General features: G+C 34.9%; 1 protein-coding gene across 1 annotated transcript; it reads left to right on the plus strand.

Annotated features, from left to right (window-relative positions):
* Positions 1-5,113: 5,113 nt before the first annotated feature.
* Positions 5,114-6,005, plus strand: LOC135937475 (collagenase-like). Its single transcript, XM_065480627.1, has 4 exons — positions 5,114-5,272; positions 5,328-5,572; positions 5,631-5,761; positions 5,820-6,005. Exons 1-4 carry the CDS (start codon positions 5,211-5,213, stop codon positions 6,003-6,005), a joined length of 624 nt encoding a protein of 207 aa, XP_065336699.1. The 5' UTR covers positions 5,114-5,210.
* The last annotated feature ends 13,421 nt before the right edge of the window (positions 6,006-19,426 follow it).

A 19,426-nucleotide genomic window follows, 5' to 3' on the forward strand; every position in this document is an offset into this window, starting at 1 on the left:
TCCAGTGGCCGCGACAGTCACGTGTATGTGAGTGAAGTGTGAAGAAGGAAAATTCATATTACAAAAGTCTGAAATTGACGCTGCGCGTGCAAGGGTGGCAAGCCCTCTTTCGCATAGAAATTGATTTCCCGGCTCGAGTGATAAATTATCAGTTCAGAAAAGGCTTCCCTCGAATCGCTTATCAGGCCTGCCGCGTGAAATATGAGAGCGAATTTTCCCTCTTCCATGCACTACTCGCAGCCTCTCCGATTCCTTATTCGTGTTTATTCTTCAGGCAGAGCGAAATTTGCATAATGAAGATGTAGCATCAAACACGACGATTAATTGCGATTTGTAAGTCATCTGGTTGTGCTGGAACCGAATTTAATCTCCGGCATGCAGGAAGGGTTTCCCCCAAGAAGGAAAATTAATTAATATCACTGCTTCAGGGTATTAAATTTCTCCTTCCCGGAAAATAAAGGATTTTTTTGGCACATGTTGATTTTAATTGAAAATGAAAATTAATTTTGTTTATTTTCTTTGGCATGATATTTATAACGTTGCTTTGGTTTGAAGTCTACCAACACAGTTTGTTATGCATGCGTATAAAGTTAAATGAATTTATTAAATGCTAGGCAAAAAATTGAGTGGTCCTAAATTTCAAACGTCCACGGAATTTTAAAAAAAAAACATTGCAAATTTTTGAAACTAAATTTCCTGCTTCAAATATTAATATAGTTTTTAGTATTGACATTAACCACAAACTATCTAAAGAAATAATAAAAACGAACCTAATTTCATATTCTAAATTAAAAAAATTTCACACGTTAGCCTACAAGTGGCTTTAGTGTGAATTAGCAGACTTGACGGCGAGCACGCATGTCAAGCAAATTGCATACTTAGCCGATTGCAGGCTGAATGGCCACTCGGCTGCGAAACATTTTTCTCGTTGAAATCTTTTCAAACTGCTCAAAAATAAATACGAGACTACCCAAATGCCAATCAGGCCTAATGGATTTGGAATTTAGATCCTCATTTCTCGCCATTTGCAAACAATTGCAAAGTTTTGTTGAAAAAATATAAATATGTGCTACTAAAATCAGAACCATTATTCTCCTTTTGGAGAAACTGAAATTAAGACAATTTCAATCATAAATAATAAAAAAAATTATCAAAGAATATACAAACGCTAAATTAATAGTTTTCGTGAATTCAAATAATTGTTATGCAGAAATTTAATCGAAAGAGCTGCAGGATTTCTCTCTTGTGTGAAGCACAGCAAGGACTGCTTGCTTTTGTTTACACGTTGCGTGTAATTTGAATTTATGTTACAGACCGCAGCGAGCCGAGTGTGCGTGTCGAATGGCGTTTGTTCCGGAGGGAGTAAAGAAAGACGTGCGTGCGAAATTCCTCGCGTTGAAAAAAAAAATTATACTTGCAAATATAAAACATTTCTCTGCCGCTATTGTCGGCCCTGTTTAAACTTTCTGCACAAATTCACGCGTCCTCCTGAGACTAATTTGCCGAGTTTAATGGGCTCAGGCGCCCACGGAAAAAAGCAGCACTCTCCGCATTAAAATTTTGAGTGCATTTCGGAAATGAAAAATGTTGAATCTCTTTTTTTTAATTTCAAGGTTTGTTTCTAAATATGACAATTGGATATTTCCATATATTTTCTAACAAACAAAACATAAACTATAAGTATATTTTCCTGTTTAATAAACTTACCCGTTCAATAAAAATAAATGCTTCATTACAGAAATTTAATTATTTTTCATTCTTGATTGCGACACTTGTTGAATTAACCAACCATAGTTGCGCCAATTAAAAATTACTCAAGCGTATAGAGCATCAGTTTTGTTGGCTTTAAGCCTAAACAAAGGTGGATTGTTGTATTAGGACGTTTTAATTTGAAACTTGTTTGTGCTGAAGCCAACCATGCGGACTACTCGTACAGTATAAACATCCGAACCGAAATTTCCACGAAGCAAAAATGTAGCCAAAGCAGAGCATGTAGATCACAATTAAATAGAGTGAGAGTTTTGGCAAATTGAATTTAGCCCGAATTAAAGTGGATGAGGGTTGAGCATGTTCGCATCTCGAGGCTGATAATGCGTGCGCACGGCTTTTCACATTATTAGACACGTACACATCCAGACAGTTAATTAACGCCTGAGGACGGCTGCAAAATCTGCGTCGCAATTTTGGACTATTTTGCTTGGCTTTTAACGCACCTTCCAAAACCATAACGTCAACCACACGATGGTGAATTAATTCATATCATATATAGTTTTGACAAGATGTTCCCAGCGGTTTATACAGGAGATGCTAGCGCTTAGTACGTCAATACACCGGTTAATGTTTCATGCCGCCAACAGATATGGCGTCACCGTAAACTTTCGTAATAAATTTGATTTTAAGGCCTTTCCGCTGCGATTACATACTCAATCCTGCTACTGTGCATTCTTCACTTAATATGCTTTCTTTTGACGTTCTGAAAACCAAAATCGGCTAAGCCAATCGCCGTAGAATCATACAAAAAACTATTTTTTGAACTATAAAATCTTTTCCAACGTTCCTACCGCAAATATGGCTGGACCAATTTTGGTGTTCAGCACATCAAAATAAAATATAATATGTAAAGAATGTACAATAGTAGGATTGAGTCTGAAAATACAGCGGAATTGCCTTAAAATTAAATTTATTACTAAAACATACCGTGGCGCCATCTGTTGGTGGCTTCGAACACTAAGGGTTTTGGTTTTTCATTGAGGCTGACAATAAATTTGAGCTCTATCCAAGCTGTTGATTTTGAGCATTTAAAAAACTAGTAACTATGTTTTATTTGTTTATTTTAAAACTATAACTTTTAAGCATGAGTAACAATTAAGACCTAAAAAATTATCGTTACAATTTAAGGTGTGGTTTTAATGGCTTAAAATTGTATTATAATTACAGGTCTCAGCCAGCCGCCGGGAATTTGGCCAAGCTACACCAACCAAACCAGTCGTGCCAGTTACACCGAAACATGTTGGAAAAAATTGAGCACTATCAAATTTCACTATTAAAATTTTGTCGGCCGCCGCCACTAGCCCAAAATTCGGCCACCATCTAAAACTTCGCAGCTGACACCTCTACATTCATGCTCGCATTTCTTCGTGCAATGACGCTTGTAAATTCAGAAAAATATACTCGAATATCTAAAATTCACAGCCACACATGCACCAAATCTCAAAACTGCATCTCTGCAGCGTTGATGGACTGGGCTGGTGCTCGACTTCGGGGAAGGAGAGACACGCGTTTCCTGCGCAATATTCCATATCTGCGGTGGCTCTTCTAATCTAAGACAAAGTCTGATGCTGGGTGCTTGCTGGCAGGAACCGCAAAAGAGAAAAGTTGAGGAGGTTTGTTTTTTTCGTCGGCGGCGACGCGAATATAAAAGCTGACGGATGACTTTCTATTTTATCTTTGCGCCTCTTCTGTTGCTTATCTGATGGTCGAGAGGACAAAAAGTAGGGCGCGCGCATCCCTTTCCGTTTGCCGCCTTTTTCCCCATTCTCCCTAATTCTTTCTGCACTCTGCACTGCGAAGCGCAAAAAGTAGCCCAAAGTGGGATGATGGCATTTATTTTCATATCATCCAGCATCCAGCGCCAACTCAAACCATCAACAAAGTGACTTGCGAGAAGCTCGACTTTTTTACCATCGGAAACAACCGATTCCTGCTCCTCTGTTTTATATAAAAAGCGATCCGAGTGACTCCCTTGTTAGGCTTGGAGGGATGGTGAATGCATGCAACTCAATAAGAAAGACCTGCGAGTTTCCACGAGACTTTTTGATGCGGTGTGCAATTTTTAAATTTTTGTTTGGGCACCATCTTGACTGTTTGGTATGTTTTTGGGTGGTACAGTTTGTCAAAAAAACCAAGTTTGCCAAAATTTAATGTTGTCTGCTCCGAAAAATAGGGCCTAATCCAAAAAAATGGTATTTTCGGTGTTAAAAAATGATAATATTATGTTAGAACATTGAACTTTGAGCCAAAAGATGCCCTTTTAACATTTTAACCATATTTTAAATTTTTAATTAACATTTTAGCAATGTTTACTTTATTTGTAATGTGTCTAAAAATCTGCCATTTTGTCTTGGCTTTTTATAGGATAAAATGTTGTCCCACGTGTGTGCAGCATGTGTAGAAAATTCAAGAGGATGCAATTTTTATTTTGCGAGACACAAAGGATCAAATAATGCTGAAAATGGGGGGGTTAGTTAAGCCTATTTAACTAAAAGTTTGTTAAGGTTTAGATAATTATATAAACAAATTATTCCAGTTAACTGTTCACCTGGCAAATGTGTACAACAATATTCTACTCAGTCAATTAACTTAAATGTTTTTAAATTTTTAACAGTTAAATAATATTTAGTTAATAATAGTTATTACTAATTTAATATATATGTATATTATTTATTATTTGTTGTGATTTTAATTATTTAATATTTTTGTAAAATTTTATAATTAAATTAAAATTTTTATTTTTAAATTATTTACAGAATAATTATTTATTTTAACTACTTCATTTTAAAGGTAATTTGTTTCAGAAAGAACAATTACATTTTAAGCTTTTAAAAATATATGACGCAGCATATCTACACTGTCACTGCAGATAAATCTCAATAAAAAACGCTAAAGAATACGTATTTTTTAATGTTATGAAGATCATAGTCTGGAAAAACAGGAAATTATTTTGCTTATTAACTGCAAAAACATCATATCAGAGAAAATACACTGACATCAGTTCATGCAAAACTATCGGAAAGATAAACAAATGAATATTCCTCGTGAGCAAGATAAAGATAATTTTCCTTTCAGGAGATGACCTGAATTTCATATTTGTTTTTGTATCACCTCATGCGCGAGACTAAAATACGTTCGAATTGGCCTGTAAAATTGCGATAACGTGCATGGAAAGCTGGTAAATCAAATCACTCCAACGCCAACATGAAGACGGTCATCGCCTTGTCCCTCGTCCTTGTCGTCGCGTCTCAGGTATGTCATTTATTCTCACTCACAAAATCATATATTAGAGAGATATTTTCAACCACACATGATTTCAAGATAACTGACAATTTTCTTTCCAGGCCGATGACTGGCACGAAATACAATCCAACAGAAACGTCATCAGCCGTGGACTGTTCCAGGCTGTGATCTTGATTGACCCCGGCCGCCAGAACGGTATGTGTGGTGGATCCCTGATTAAAAAGGACAAAGTGCTGACTGCTGCTCATTGTTGCCTCGGGTGGGTGAAATGGCCACAGAAAATAGAACTTTTGACAAACTTTTAATAATTTCAGAGCAACATCTTTCGAGATCTACCTTGGCACTAACAACGAGAAGGTTGTCAGGTCTGAAAGAACGACAATTCACGAGCATTTCAACCAATCAAATTATGCAAACAATATCTGCATTATTCACCTGGACGAAGAGGTTGATAGCGGCGAGGGCATTGCCACCATCCGGCTGCCGTCTCGCTCAGCGTGCTCAGCAACCTTCGAAAGACGCAAAGCAACCGTGTCTGGCTGGGGATTCATCTCAAAAAGTAACAAAAATCCCTTCAGGGTAGGACAAAAATTTTAATTCCTAACTTGATTGCCTAGATGAGACCGCTATGAAAGTAGAGCTGATGCACGCGGACGTCATCATCATGCACAATGACCTTTGCAGAAAGATTTATGAACAATTTACCGCCGAAACACTTTGCGCCGCCAGCAGCAGCTTTGATTGCTTTGTACGCGTTATTCGCTTTTGTTTGCTTATTAAAATTTAATCCCAAATTTTGTCAACAGGGAGAGTTTGCTGGCCAGCTCACCATCATCGAATCTGACGGAGAGGAGACCCAAGTCGGAATCGCAAGCCATTGTCCTGAACCAGAGGAAGGCGGCTGCGGATCGCGTTTTCCTGATGTCTACACCAGAATCACCGAATACCTTGACTGGATCGAAGAGTGGGCTGGAGTGCCGATGTGCCCTTAAAACTCTTTCTGTACTGAGGACCGCTCTATAGTAAATTTCTTTTGCACAACCATTGCAACGGCTTTTTAATTAAATTTTCAAAATTCAACTCATCTTTAAATTGTCTTTTAACACCCATATGGATTCATTTAAATAGCGAAATAATACATAATTTATCAACAGACTTCACAATTTAGTATTTTTTTAAAATAAATATTAAAAAAGGCTCCTAATTTCCATTGGGAGAGAGGAAAAAGTTGGATATAAATAATTTGATTGCCTCTCTCTAGGAAAAAAAATTAAAATTTTGAATTTAAGATATCTTTATTTCGTTTTAAATTCATTTCCAAATAAAAATCTAAAGCAACAACGAGCATGCCATTCAGGTAAACAATTTTCCAGGACGACAAAGCCATAATGAAGCAAATTTTAAATCTCGCCATCTCGTACGCCTTGCATTGAGAAGGAAACTGTGCCGCTGAACAGTTGTTCAGTGCGGGCTATAACGATTCGAAACTCAAAGCTTCCTGAGCACCCTGACGGCTTCCAAAGGGTCAAATTTCACATATTCTGAAAGCTCTCGATTTTGCCGTTCTAACGGTGTGCAAATCTTGCAAATCGAACCAATACAGAGCTCGTCAGGCGTCGCCAGGGTTTAAGTTTAGTTTAGTTTTTTCTTCACGTGATTAGCGTGACGTCAGCTTCAATTTGAGACCCATGATGAAAAACAGTGAGATCGGACAGTTTTACTATTGGGGAAAAAGTCCGTCGAACATTTGCTAGAAAGTGGCAAGTTCGAGATTGGACTTTTTTCCGCCGCACGAACGAATAACCGAGAAAAATAAATTATTGTTATTATCTATTTCAAACTTTTGAAATTTCCAAAAAATATATTTATTTTGTCCAGATATGAAATTGATGAAATTTAAATGGCAGAATGTTATGAACAAGATACGACGTAAATTCAATGCGAAAAATAAAGTATACGACATATAAAATAAATAAAACATTAAAGTCTCATACTGGAAACTCAGAATTGCTAATTTAAAATTGTATTGTTGAAATTATACAAATTAAACACTACTGAGCAATGAGAATGCCTGCAAAGTTTCATTTTATAGATCCAATAAATAAATGTTAATATCGTTATCAATTTAACACAACGGTTTTTCATTTAAACTTCGCACGCAGCTTTGGAAAAACACAAAAAAATTAACAGAGTTGAAATAGAGAGGAATGGTTTAAGCAAAACTAAAAACATCACAAAAATAAACGAAAATAAGAAAAAAAATCAAATTGTTAGTCCATTCAAAATTGGACAAAAATTGTTTTAATAGTAAGAAGGAAATTAATTCCATTTGTCATTAAAAGAAAACTCTCTAACATGCATTGTTACTGCTCCCAGTTTTAGTTTGCATTGATCGTGTCCGGTGGAGAGAGAATGTGCAGCAGGAACAGAATAATATCTATTATATATTTTCGGTCAAGGGGGGTGAAACACGCGAGAGCAGTCGAGAGACGTGTCTGAAAAGCAAACACACTTCCGTCGGTGATAAATGGCGAGTCGGAGCCGAGTTGCAGCAGCCGGAAGGCACTCGCGAAACTGCCGCGCGCGCGTCTCTCAATACAAATTGCTCTTCAACAGGACACCGACCGAGAGAGAATTTCAAAGCGCCGGTTGCCCAGCGCTTGCACCGCGTTTAACGACGACTGACAAAAGTTTCTCTCGGCTTGCAGAGTTTGGTTCAGCTTTGGACCTCAATTAAATTTATTCGCAGGCCAAAAGTTTTGTGTGCAGTAATTTGAGGACCTTATCGATTCATTTTGCAAAGCAAAAAACTCGTTTTTTATTTGAAAGAACTATTTTTAACATAATGAATTTTTCTTATAGGGAGTTTAGTGGTAGGAAAGGTAAGTGGATGTGGTTATCATTGAATAACTTATCGCACTTATTTTGATCAGTATGGATGAGTCGAATAATCAGCGGGGGTCAGATGTGCATAAAATTGGTTCCCACTGCGCAGATCTAAGATGGCGTCTGAATGTGGGAAGCAAAAAGCTCTCTTTGGATTCCCGTACGAGTGTCAAGAGTTTGTTTTTACGATCCAAAAGACATAATTAAGTACAAGTAATGCAAATTATGTCTCAATATTTACGAAAACTTGGTTCTTTTCGCGCATTTTCACGTGACCGTTTTTTCGCGCCATACTCCACCGGACGCCATATCTGCGCGTTGCACGAATCTGGCCCCCACTGCAAATAATTTCATTTGCCTGATTTCTGAACCCTGTCTGCTTCAATTAATATGTAAATATTTGATAACTTTAATTTTCCTGTGAATTAAATATTTTTAAATCATCTGTTTCATGATGCAATAACTATATTTTAGTAATCTATATATGTAACTTACATGTACTTGTCGTTTAATTAATGCATTTATTAAACAATAGATACTATAGAATATAATTATTAAAAATTAATACAGATTAAATAGGACTTATAAATAAATTCATAAACAAACTTTAATAATTATAAACTAAAATAATTTTTTAGGTTTTTAAATTGATTTGGTTTTCTTTTTTTAAATCAATTTATAAAATTATATAGCTTAAGTTATAGCAATTAAATTTTAGAATATTTTAATAACACTTTCTTACGAGTTAGAGGGTTTTATCCTAACAGAATATTCAAATATTTTAAACTGTTTTTCACAGCAAAAGAGTCTGTTAGGTGCTGTTTATAGTACACAATTTACCATAATGATGACCATGGGTTGAAAAATGATTATTTTTAAAGTATAATTCGTAATTATTTACATGGTCTAAGTTGCGTTGTTTTCTTGGTTTAAATTTCGTTTGAGATATAAATAAATGTAAAATCAAATATTAATTTTATGAAGAAGACTGATAAGTGATCAACAAAAATGGATATATTTTAATATAAATCCTATTAAGTTTTAATAAAGAGTGGAACAACAGAAGTTTCCAATTGATTGGTAATATTTTAATCCCTCTTAAAAATACAAATTATTGAACAGATAATATGTATATGTTTTTAAGTTAGGATTTTTAGTAGAGTTAAAGGTTTCAAGTGTTTTTTAAATTACTTAAATTCGTATAATTTGTGCCCATTTGATTGTCCTGTGATGATTGGATGAAGGTCAGCACAAAGTTGATCATAAAAAACACGATACTCCTCAAAGGATAACAAATCAAAACATTATTCAAAATATTTTTTATCTCCTCATCTTATTATTTCTTGTTTCCTGTTGCTAAACATGGAAGAAAATTTTGTGTACATCCGAAAATTACTCGAGAGATCCAATTTCCGGGCTTGTCGGCTCGCTGTGTAGCTTTTCATTGTTTTTACGCTTTCGCGTTTTCACTTTTTTTCCCGCACGGTGCTGCAGCGAGCCACGCGCGTCTTTATTTCTCTCTCTTTATGTTTTTTATGGCAGAAAAGAATTTATCTAGGCTGTGGCAGAGCGTCTCGCCAATGCGCAGGCATCCAATCCGGGGATAAAAATGCAAAACAAGCGCAAGCGGATAATGGGCGCGTGCAGATACCGAACCCAAGCGTTTTTCGCAAAGGGCGACTTGATTTATTGCCAACTTATGAAAAAATAGGCCCAGCGGATCGATTCAAAATTTATAGCGGTGCTTCAAGTAAGAGGATGCGAAAATGGAAATTAGAATCAATAGAAGATGTTTGGATCATAATTCGGTCCATACAGAAATTTTTTTGGTAAATAACTGATGAGGTTTAATCAGTTTTCATTCAAGTTTTCTGATCTTTTCTTTCCAGATGGGTTACCTCCTGAAATAGTGAACAACTCGTGCAAAATTCCGTTTCCAAATAACATCGCGAACGTACAACACGGGCGAACCAGGGTCTTTTTAAGCTTTCTATAAATTATTTTAATTTAACTTGAGTGATACGACTCTATTGTTATTAAATCTGTGACAAAGAGGCTTTGGTAACGCTAAAATATCCATTCATTTAAATATTTTTCCTCTCAAATCAACAAGTTCAAAAGGAAAACCCTTATTTTGCTTCCGTAAATAAATTTCAGCTTCATGAAGAAGTAAACCCTCTATTCAAAACTAGAAAACTCGCTTTCCAGCTCTCTATAATAGAGAAAAACTGTTTTTATGTAGTTCTTTTCCATTCAGCCAGGCCAATTATCTATCTCATTTTTGCTTTATTGCGAGTTCTATCTGATCTTCTTTGTGAAATGCGCGCTCGTTTCATATTATACGTTTCAAATACAGCAGAAACTTTTTATCAAGGCGGCTTCTTTAACTGTTGCGCAAAGGCAACGGTGTATTTGAATAGGCGTCGCCTGCAGTACGGAGACTGGAGAGTAACGCTCAGAGGAGCAATTATTACAGCAGAAAACTCTAGTATTCTCTTTCTCGTCGCCTCTGGCCAGAAATTCTATTGTCTTTCTTCAAAGAGACCCTCAGATGGATAATTTTTGTCACCATTTTGCCCATTTTGTAATTTAAACAAATTGTTTGGATAGCTTTTGAGAGTAAAACTGATTTTATTATATTTTGGGATTAAATATTGAACTCCAAAAGTTAACTGTCACAGGGGGTTCTAAACAAAAGAAAATAACAAGTGTACCTTAAACTGCATGATTTTTCAATTACAAGGGCGTTTTGCATCAATTGTTCCAAAAAATGTTTTCGTTTAACCAGATTATAGTTGAAAAACTAAAGTTACCACACCGCCAAGGTGAATTACCCCGTTACGAGTGGCTTGCGAGATATTTGCAGACGTTTTGATATGCCAACAATAGCGATTACCACCTTCGGCCAATTGCTGTGCCAGCCACGGTGAATGCCAGGAACCTCGCTGACAATCGGTTGAATTTTAATTTTTTATTAATTGTTGTGCAATTTTTGTAACACTAAAATTTGTGTTTCATCGTACACAGCAAAATAAAATAAGGTCCGCAATCCTCCACCTCATGGATAATCAAATCACTTTATTTAAACTAAAAATAATTTTGTTAATTAATTTAAATTTTAATAACAGTTTGTTTAGTACTATAGAACAACAATTTAGTTTACAATTTAATATTTAAAATTTAAATATGTAGGAAGTTCAATTTCTCTTTCATTATAATTAAAAAATTTATTAAATATATTTTTAAATAATTAAAAATTTGCGCATTTATAATACCAAATTGCAAGTTATTAAAAAATTTTATTAAAAATATAATAAGTCTGACTCGTAAAATATTGTCGGTAAAATTAATCACTAAAGACCTGTCTATCTGATTCTACAGTATTATAAACATCACAAAATAAGTAAATTAATAATTAAAATCATATTCATCAATGAATAAGCCTCAAATCCTCAGTTAATAAATTTTTCACAAATTTACAAAATTTTGCAACATAATATAGTCTTTGATTTACAGGTAAAAATATAAAATTTATACTCTAATTGAATATTTTATGTATTTTAATTTATTATTTAACAGTTAACATGAGTCTTAAATTGATTGTTAGTAAGCGAGGTTAAAAGCTATGAAATTTTGCGGACGCCTAGTTCCAGATGCCATCTAGAGGAGAAATGGAGAACTGTCAGAGTGGCGATAGAGTGTATAAATTCTCTCGAAGCGCTCTAATTGACTGCAAAGCTTGCTCCTCCGCGTGGACTAATAATTTCAATGCATCAAGACGTAAACTTGGTTCAAAAGTCTCATTATCACAATCTGTGTTGCACAACATTATTTATGCTCAAGCAAATTAACCGCCAGAAGATTTCCGTATTAAACCTGTTTAATATATAGAATCTTAAAAATTTTAGTTTTTCTAATAAAAAGAAAAATGTATCACTTATAAATTTGGACATTTCTAGCACCTATGCATGACGAACTCTATTTTATCTCAATTATCTATGAAAATAAATCCTGAAAATAACATGAGATTGAATTTTTTGCAAAAACTAATTCACAAAATGCACTAAATTATCGCATTAACTGAATCTGATGTAAAAATTGAAGAAATAATTTAATAATTCATTAGCAATTTGCATTTTTTTAATTAAACCTCACAAGTAGATAATATACATTTACCGTTAGAATTGTAGTATTGAGAATCGAAGCAGTTTGTAATATTATTTATGCCTCGGGAGCTGCACATGATCTTGCTGAAACCGTGTTGCAAATAATGCTGAGAGATTGCAAGTTTTTCTATGGCGCCGAGAAAGGACAGCGATTGTGATTTCGAATGACGCGGCAAACGTGACGTGAAGTATCAAACAATGACAAACAAAGCGTGAAAAGAACGAGACAGAGGGAGAGAGAGAAATTTTGGTACCGTTGGGACACATTGTAAAACCGACCTACAATGTCCCGCGAATAAAACCAACATGTGGTACGTGAAAAGAAATATTTTATTTCCTCCACGTCAAGTCATAAAAACGAGTAGGAGCTGCATGCTCTTAAACTTGTCTAGTTTCGGCGGAGAAAATTGAAGAGTGCTCGCGCGGTGATGATACTTTTTCGCTTTTTCGCTCAAGGTGCCCTTTCAAAGAAAAATATTATATACCCTTGAATTTTGGGCAACGCAGTGGATGAGTTGCATCTTTTCAAGGAGTCGCCTGTCAACTTTGCGATGAAAAGGCTTTTGGATAATCTTATTCAGCCTGTGAAACGTTATCTGAGTGATTTTATATTTAGAAAATTCATTAGGCAATCTCGCAAAAATGTAATCTTTTGACAAAGACTTGATTTTGGCCAAGCCAAAGAAATTTATTTGACGTTACTATATTTATAAGGAATAAATCAAATAAAACACACAATGCTCTGCGGCTGCATGGTTTGACCTACGAAACCAAATTCATACCACAGTATTAGCTGCAGAGAATTCTAAATTGCCATAAACATCCGGGTGTACTCATTACTGAGAAAATTTGAAAGAGTAAACGAAGTGACGAGATCGTGTAAACGCCGCCACCTGCCCTTCCTGCTATTTCTCCATCCGCCTCGCAAAAATTCACAAGCTCCAAATGCCTTCCTTTGAAAAGAAATATGAATGGGTTATTTAAAAGAGTGAAATTCTGTTTCTTCTAACAGAATATTCTAGAAAGAAAAATTCCCTTGTGTCTACTTGATGGCTGCAAAACTTCTGTACTATTTATAAGATTTAGATTTATTGAAGATCAGCACGGTGTAGCCTTACCCCATACATCAACACAACCAAAAATATATTAAAATAATAAGAAATAAATACTATTTGGATACAGACGGAAAATCAATCTGTCAATTAGGTAATGAGAAAAACATAGTTGATTGACTTTTTGTCATGTTTTAGTTTTTTAGGCAGTGCCATACGAAAAATCAATTTGCTTTTTTAATAAATTTTTTAGTTGTAAAAGGGAACAGCATTCCATTTTGCATCCTATTAAAATAAATCTAAAATTATTTAATTGATTGGAAACTAATGGTGACCGTTCAATCCAGATAGTTTCTTTTAAAGTCTTGACTAGCTGAACAAATCAAATTAATCGTTTAGAAAGTGCCTGCTGGAAAATATCCATTTTTGCTAGTGATATTTAAAATCACTTCAGATCCAAAATAAAATCAACATTGCAACTCGAAGAAGTAAGTTTAGTAATTAAAATGAACTTTGAAAACGAACAGATGATATTATAATTTACGCGAGAAAAAAGTAAAATGTTATGGTTCTAAAAATAGCATCGTTTTATCATTTTAACCTCCTTCAAATGAATCATTTTAAAGGTCACAGTGGGAACACTGTCTGTTACTGTTCATCTTACATCCTGTTGGATTAAAATTGGATTGTCAGTCTCGCGAAATCTCTGTCTGCTACGCGTATAAAGATGCCCTTTAAAGAAATTTCGACATTTTCAAATTAATACAGGAGCTATGGAGATTATTACTAACAGTTCAGAGGGCAAGGAAAAAAATCAGTGCAGCACGTTTGTCAAATGAAGCGTGAAATTAGATCGCATGAAAAAAGATTAATTTATTTTATAGTTTTTTTTAACATTTTGAACACGTTCTGAGGGTATTAATAGAACAAAAACATTTATGATTTATGAAATTCCAACTAATCTAATGGCTCACCTCTGCACGGATTAATTCTGGATGAATTCGTCACTTGTTTTATCTTTATGATTGTTGAGTAACTTCAGACGTTTTCAATAATCACTCAATCAGAATTCTCGGCAGCTAAGAATTATTTTTGGAGGTAAAAATTACTGCTGATTAGGTCTGAGGGACCGAAACAGCCACTGTACAGTGCAAGAGTATATATTATTTAAATTCTACCTTTGAAATATCCTGAATTAATTCAATAATTTTAAATTGAATAAAAATTCCCTGTGTTTATTGCCTGTTCTCAGGAAAAAAACTTTACTGTATTTATGTAATATTTATTAAGATGAGATAAAATCAAGTGGCATTACATCTCTGTCTTCCTTGCAAAGAGATTGTTAAGCAGAAATAAATCAAATCTAATTGCGCAAAGGGTCGTGAAATATTAAAATGAAGAAATACGTATTGCGACGCAGAGCGCGGTGAAGAAGATTATGAACCCACGCGCAGGAACGGAACAATTTTTCGCACGATGCGAACCTCCCAGCAGTGTCATTGACGACGATAGTCCATTGTTTCGCGGTACAGCAGGTTCAAAGACTGCTCATTTCGATTACACCGATGTTGACACCAATCCTTAATTGAGCTGCGCGCATTATCTTTCACGAAACCTTGATATACAGCCAAGTGAATCAAAGGGCAGGAAGAAAAATTAATTATACCGTCGAGTGCTACCTTGCTCGTGAAAAATATCCTTTCACTACTTGAAATTGTTGTGAAAAAAATTTGTGGGATTACCAACCAATAAACCTTGAAAAATTTAATAATAATAATAGGTTAAATAAATGTGGTCTGTTTTTTTTAGTTAAATTTAACATTTCGAATTTTGTGTTTAAATCAGGGATGGAATAATATTGGAGATAATTTTTAGTACGTTCTCGCATTAAACATCAGCTTCAGACCGCGTACGAAGGGATTTTCTTTTAAATATATTAAGTTTTCTTGTAGGAATGATTCAGATAACGAGATAACTCTTAATTTAATTTCGACAATAAATAATTTAGAATTTTCTTTCCCTAAGATCTTCATAAATTGATATTTACTGACTCTCTAAGCTCAACAGAATCACAGAATCGTTAAAAATCTGTTATTTGATTGCAATTGAGATTTTGACAAAGCTCCGATCAAACAATCTATCTGGAAATCGTCATTTAGTAGGAGTATCCTAGATAACACAAATTTTATCAAGATCGTTGTGTTCCCCCAATAAAAAATGTATTTATTATAATTCATTTTAAATTTATATTTCATATCTTTAAAAAAGAAGAAAATTAAACGCGTGAATTTCAATCTATTAAAGTTGAACACTTAAATTTAAAATAGATTATTTACACAACTAAATTGGTCCAAACGAAAAATGCATCCTTCTAGTGTTATTCATCCCTAATCAGTATGTCTTGGACACAATTTTGGATACTAACACAAAAAATACTGAAGAGTTAATCAAAATATTAACAAATGTTCCGTCACTTTAGATGACTGTCGTGTGAGTTTTAAACTATTTATAAAATTTGACTTGGCAATTAATTTGCAAATTTAGGAGGTTACGAGCGAAATAGACTATTATAAATTCGGCTCAAAAATCTTAATATCGTGTAATCTAAATTGTGCACATTAGTGAGTGAGACGCACAGAAATAAAATATTCTAAAATTCCTAACTAATGGAGCAAATTAATCAATAATTTAAAGTTTCTAATCGCCAGATGTTTTGGTGGTGAAATTATTCAGTCTCATCTGTTCATTCGAGCACTTCCTCGTTTTTTTTTTTTTTTTTTTTTTTTTTTGCTCATTTTATCCCTGTCCGAGGACCGGAGGACCGGGAAGGGCGCGCACTGCACTAGCACGAATGCTGAAACCCGGGTCCCAATAACACCGCGAACGGATAACATGGGCGCACCAGGCCGCACAGGGACCCAGCCCACTCAAGGGCCACTTGCCTCCGCACCGAGGACTGCATTGAAACGCTAGACATTCGTCCCGTGAAGCCAAATCACGCATGCTGGAAAGGTGCAAACCAGCAAGTAGCGAGTCGGCGCCGGTGCGCCTCCCAGCCCGTTGAGCAATTTGAGCAATTCGAGTAACTAAACTAACCACTTTTTGCCATTTCTGACATTGGGTAGCCAGTATTAGATCTCCGAACTGCTCAAATACCTCACATTGCTTTGACACTCCTGAGAGTGCCTTAACAATGCGAGCCAACGGGCTCGTTTCCCTCGCAAAAAAAGCGAACAACGAAACCGAGAGCGTTAAAAATTGAGCTGCCTCTCGTGTTCTGGTAATTAAGTCAGCGTTTCATTTGCCAAGCTCTGCTTCGCTTGGCAAACAACTAACGTCGGCGGCGGCGGCGCGAACGCGCGAATAGTGTGTCGGCGGTTGCATAACTCGCGTCTTTCATGAAATAAATGCACATTCAAGCGTACACGCAATTGAATTGTCGGCTAGCTGCACCGACAGACACACAAACACACACACTCCGCTTTCTCTCGGAAAAATAGAACGTTGGCCAAGTCGCGGGGACCTTGAGACCATCCTTTTAAATGGAAAAGCAGCTCTGATTTGATTATTAATAGAAAACCATAAAGCAATCCTCCATGCTCCTTTTACCGAGTCGGTTTAATGTAACGCTGCATGACAGTTATATAATTCATCGAATTTTGGTATAAAATTATTCCTAAAATAACATTTAGAGATTTCCTTTCTTTTTCGCACGGATGAGAGTTACAGAAGAACGCATTCATGTTTGAAATGGCTTCACTCTGAATAAAACCGGAAATTTTATCGTGAGAACAATCTGCGAACTGCGCTCGTGCAGTTTCCTGTTTTATTACCTAGAACTCTCGATTTTTTAAACCAGACTCTTATTTTTTCTCACGTTTCCTCTCGAGTTGCAGTAAGTGAACATGATCTCAATTCCAAATCAGTCAGAATTGAGAGAGAAAAATTGTTTACCGCCTGAGAGAGGAATGGTGAATGTATGTCGTTCGCAAACAAACAAGAAAAATGTAATTTATTTTTAGCCTTGATAGAAATGTTCAAATTGCAATATATTCAGATATTTCTTGACTACTTTGACGCAATAAGTACTTCCTAGTGAAAAGATTGGCCGGCATAGACCTTCAACGGTGTCGAGAGACGGATTTAGCAGCTACATGAACAACGAAATTATTCATTAAACGATGAGCGGTGTTGGCGCCGATCGGAAAGGGAGACTCGTCACAATGTTAGATAAGGTCAACGCCGGCAAGGCGAGCCAAAATCGTATCTAAATTCGTTATTCAGACGCAGTCAAAATTTGATATTTCTAGAATGACTCCAAATTCAAGATCACTTGAACGATTAAATTTAATTATCCAGAACAGCAAAGCTGAAATGCGTATAATATTTCCGGAAAAAAATCATATTTCAATCCTTATTACAGAAAAAATGAATTAAATTCATCTGGAATTTTGATTAATGTTAATTAAAATGGCCATTCGCTTTGCACATGTGTAAGCACATGAGTTGAAGACTTTGACCCTTCATTTTACACAATGCACGACGGTGCTTGTCGAAAGGTTGCTGATAAAATTGTTTTCGAGATTTTCAACGACAGATTTTCTCCTTGATAAACCCACGGAGGCATCCGTGATTAACATGGACTCGTTTCAAAATAACTGCACTGTGCTTTTAGGTGATAAGAACATCGAGTTGATCAAGGTCAGAAATCGAGGCTCTTGAAAATGTGCAGGATGAAAACGCAAGAATATAATTAATTCCAAACTCTCCCGCCACTTCTAAGTACAAATATTGATTTTTTATTCAAATAAGTGCACTATATTTATGATTACATAGCTGTCAAGTGTTATCGCATTTATCTAGAAATTTGCAATTTTATTATTTATCTTTATTTGGCGCCTGTATGCAGCAAAACCAGTCTATGTTAGATTTTCTGGTATTTTTTTACGAATGAAATTTTTTAATTTCAAATTTGAAAATCTAGTCGCAGATTTTTTTGCTGGGCGATTTGTCCGAGTTTAAATGATGGAGCAAGAATTGTGTGTCGTTGAATGGTGTTTGCTTCTTGTTGGCTATGGTTGCCAGAATCCAGAATTCATTTATTTGTAATTATTCCTTAAATCAACTCCACGGATTGTTGGCATTAATTTTTGTTGAAAATATAGACTTAGAAATTATCATGACTTCAGAACAAATTTATTTGTTTTGTTAAAATTAATATGTATGTATTAACTAAATAAAATATTATTTCAATAAATGTAACGTTGATATATTATTTTTATTATTTTGTATTAAATGAATTGATTTAAAGCCAAATGGTATTTAAATATATTAAAAATTAAATATAAAAATTAATTAAATTTTGGCTATTTTAATATAAGATTTATAATTTATTTAAAATGTAAAGTAGCTTTTTAATAATTTAAATAATAAGTTACGAGGTATAGTCTTATTAGAGGAGTGGTTAAGTTGAATTCCAATATTTCATAATCAAATATATTGCATTTTGTTTCTACAGGACACCTTACCTACAATTCAATATCCAGAAAAAGTTAGCAAATTAATTGTCCCCTACTATAAATCCTAAATAATGCTATTTGTTAATAAGGAGTTAGCCGAAAACCATCTGAGAGATATCGATGAGAGAAATCGAAATCAGCTACTCATGGAAATTGTGCAAATTTTTAACTAAATTACTAAAATCAATATTAACTGAAGCAATGTCTACTCTTGATCGAGGAGTTTACTTTAAAAAGAGGATTTACACTGCAAAATCCTGGGAATTCCTTGTTACCAATGCATGAACTCATCCCTCAAAAATCAGTTCAAGCCAAAATTGACTTTTCAAATAGTGAGGACTGTCTCCTTACTTGAAATCTGATTTTATTTCAAAACAAAGAGTTTCTCTACAAGGTTTCATACACTGTTGGACAGATCTCGAGGAGAGGAATCTAAATCTGCCAAAAAATGTGGTCAATCTGTGTAAATTTTGGAGAAAATTTGAAAAATTGGAATTTCTACAGTAGCAAGGTCCTTTTTTGATTGTTGCAAATTGTAGAACAAATTATTTATCGACCGACTACTTATTGCATCCAACAATTCAAATAATTTTCCATTGTTGCCTTAAATCAGTCTCTTCCTTTTACCATTAAAGAGGATTGATACTGGAAAAGCTTGGAAAATGCTTGTTGCCAATGCATAAACTCATCCCTTAGGATTCAGTTAAAGCCTAAATTGACATAAGGAGCACTAATTTTTTGGCTGGAAAGTTACCGTGCTTTTCAAATGGTAATGGCTGCCTCCTTACTT

The sequence above is a fragment of the Cloeon dipterum genome, chromosome 2, assembly GCF_949628265.1.
Source record: "Cloeon dipterum chromosome 2, ieCloDipt1.1, whole genome shotgun sequence".
Taxonomy (NCBI): Eukaryota; Metazoa; Arthropoda; class Insecta; order Ephemeroptera; family Baetidae; genus Cloeon; species Cloeon dipterum.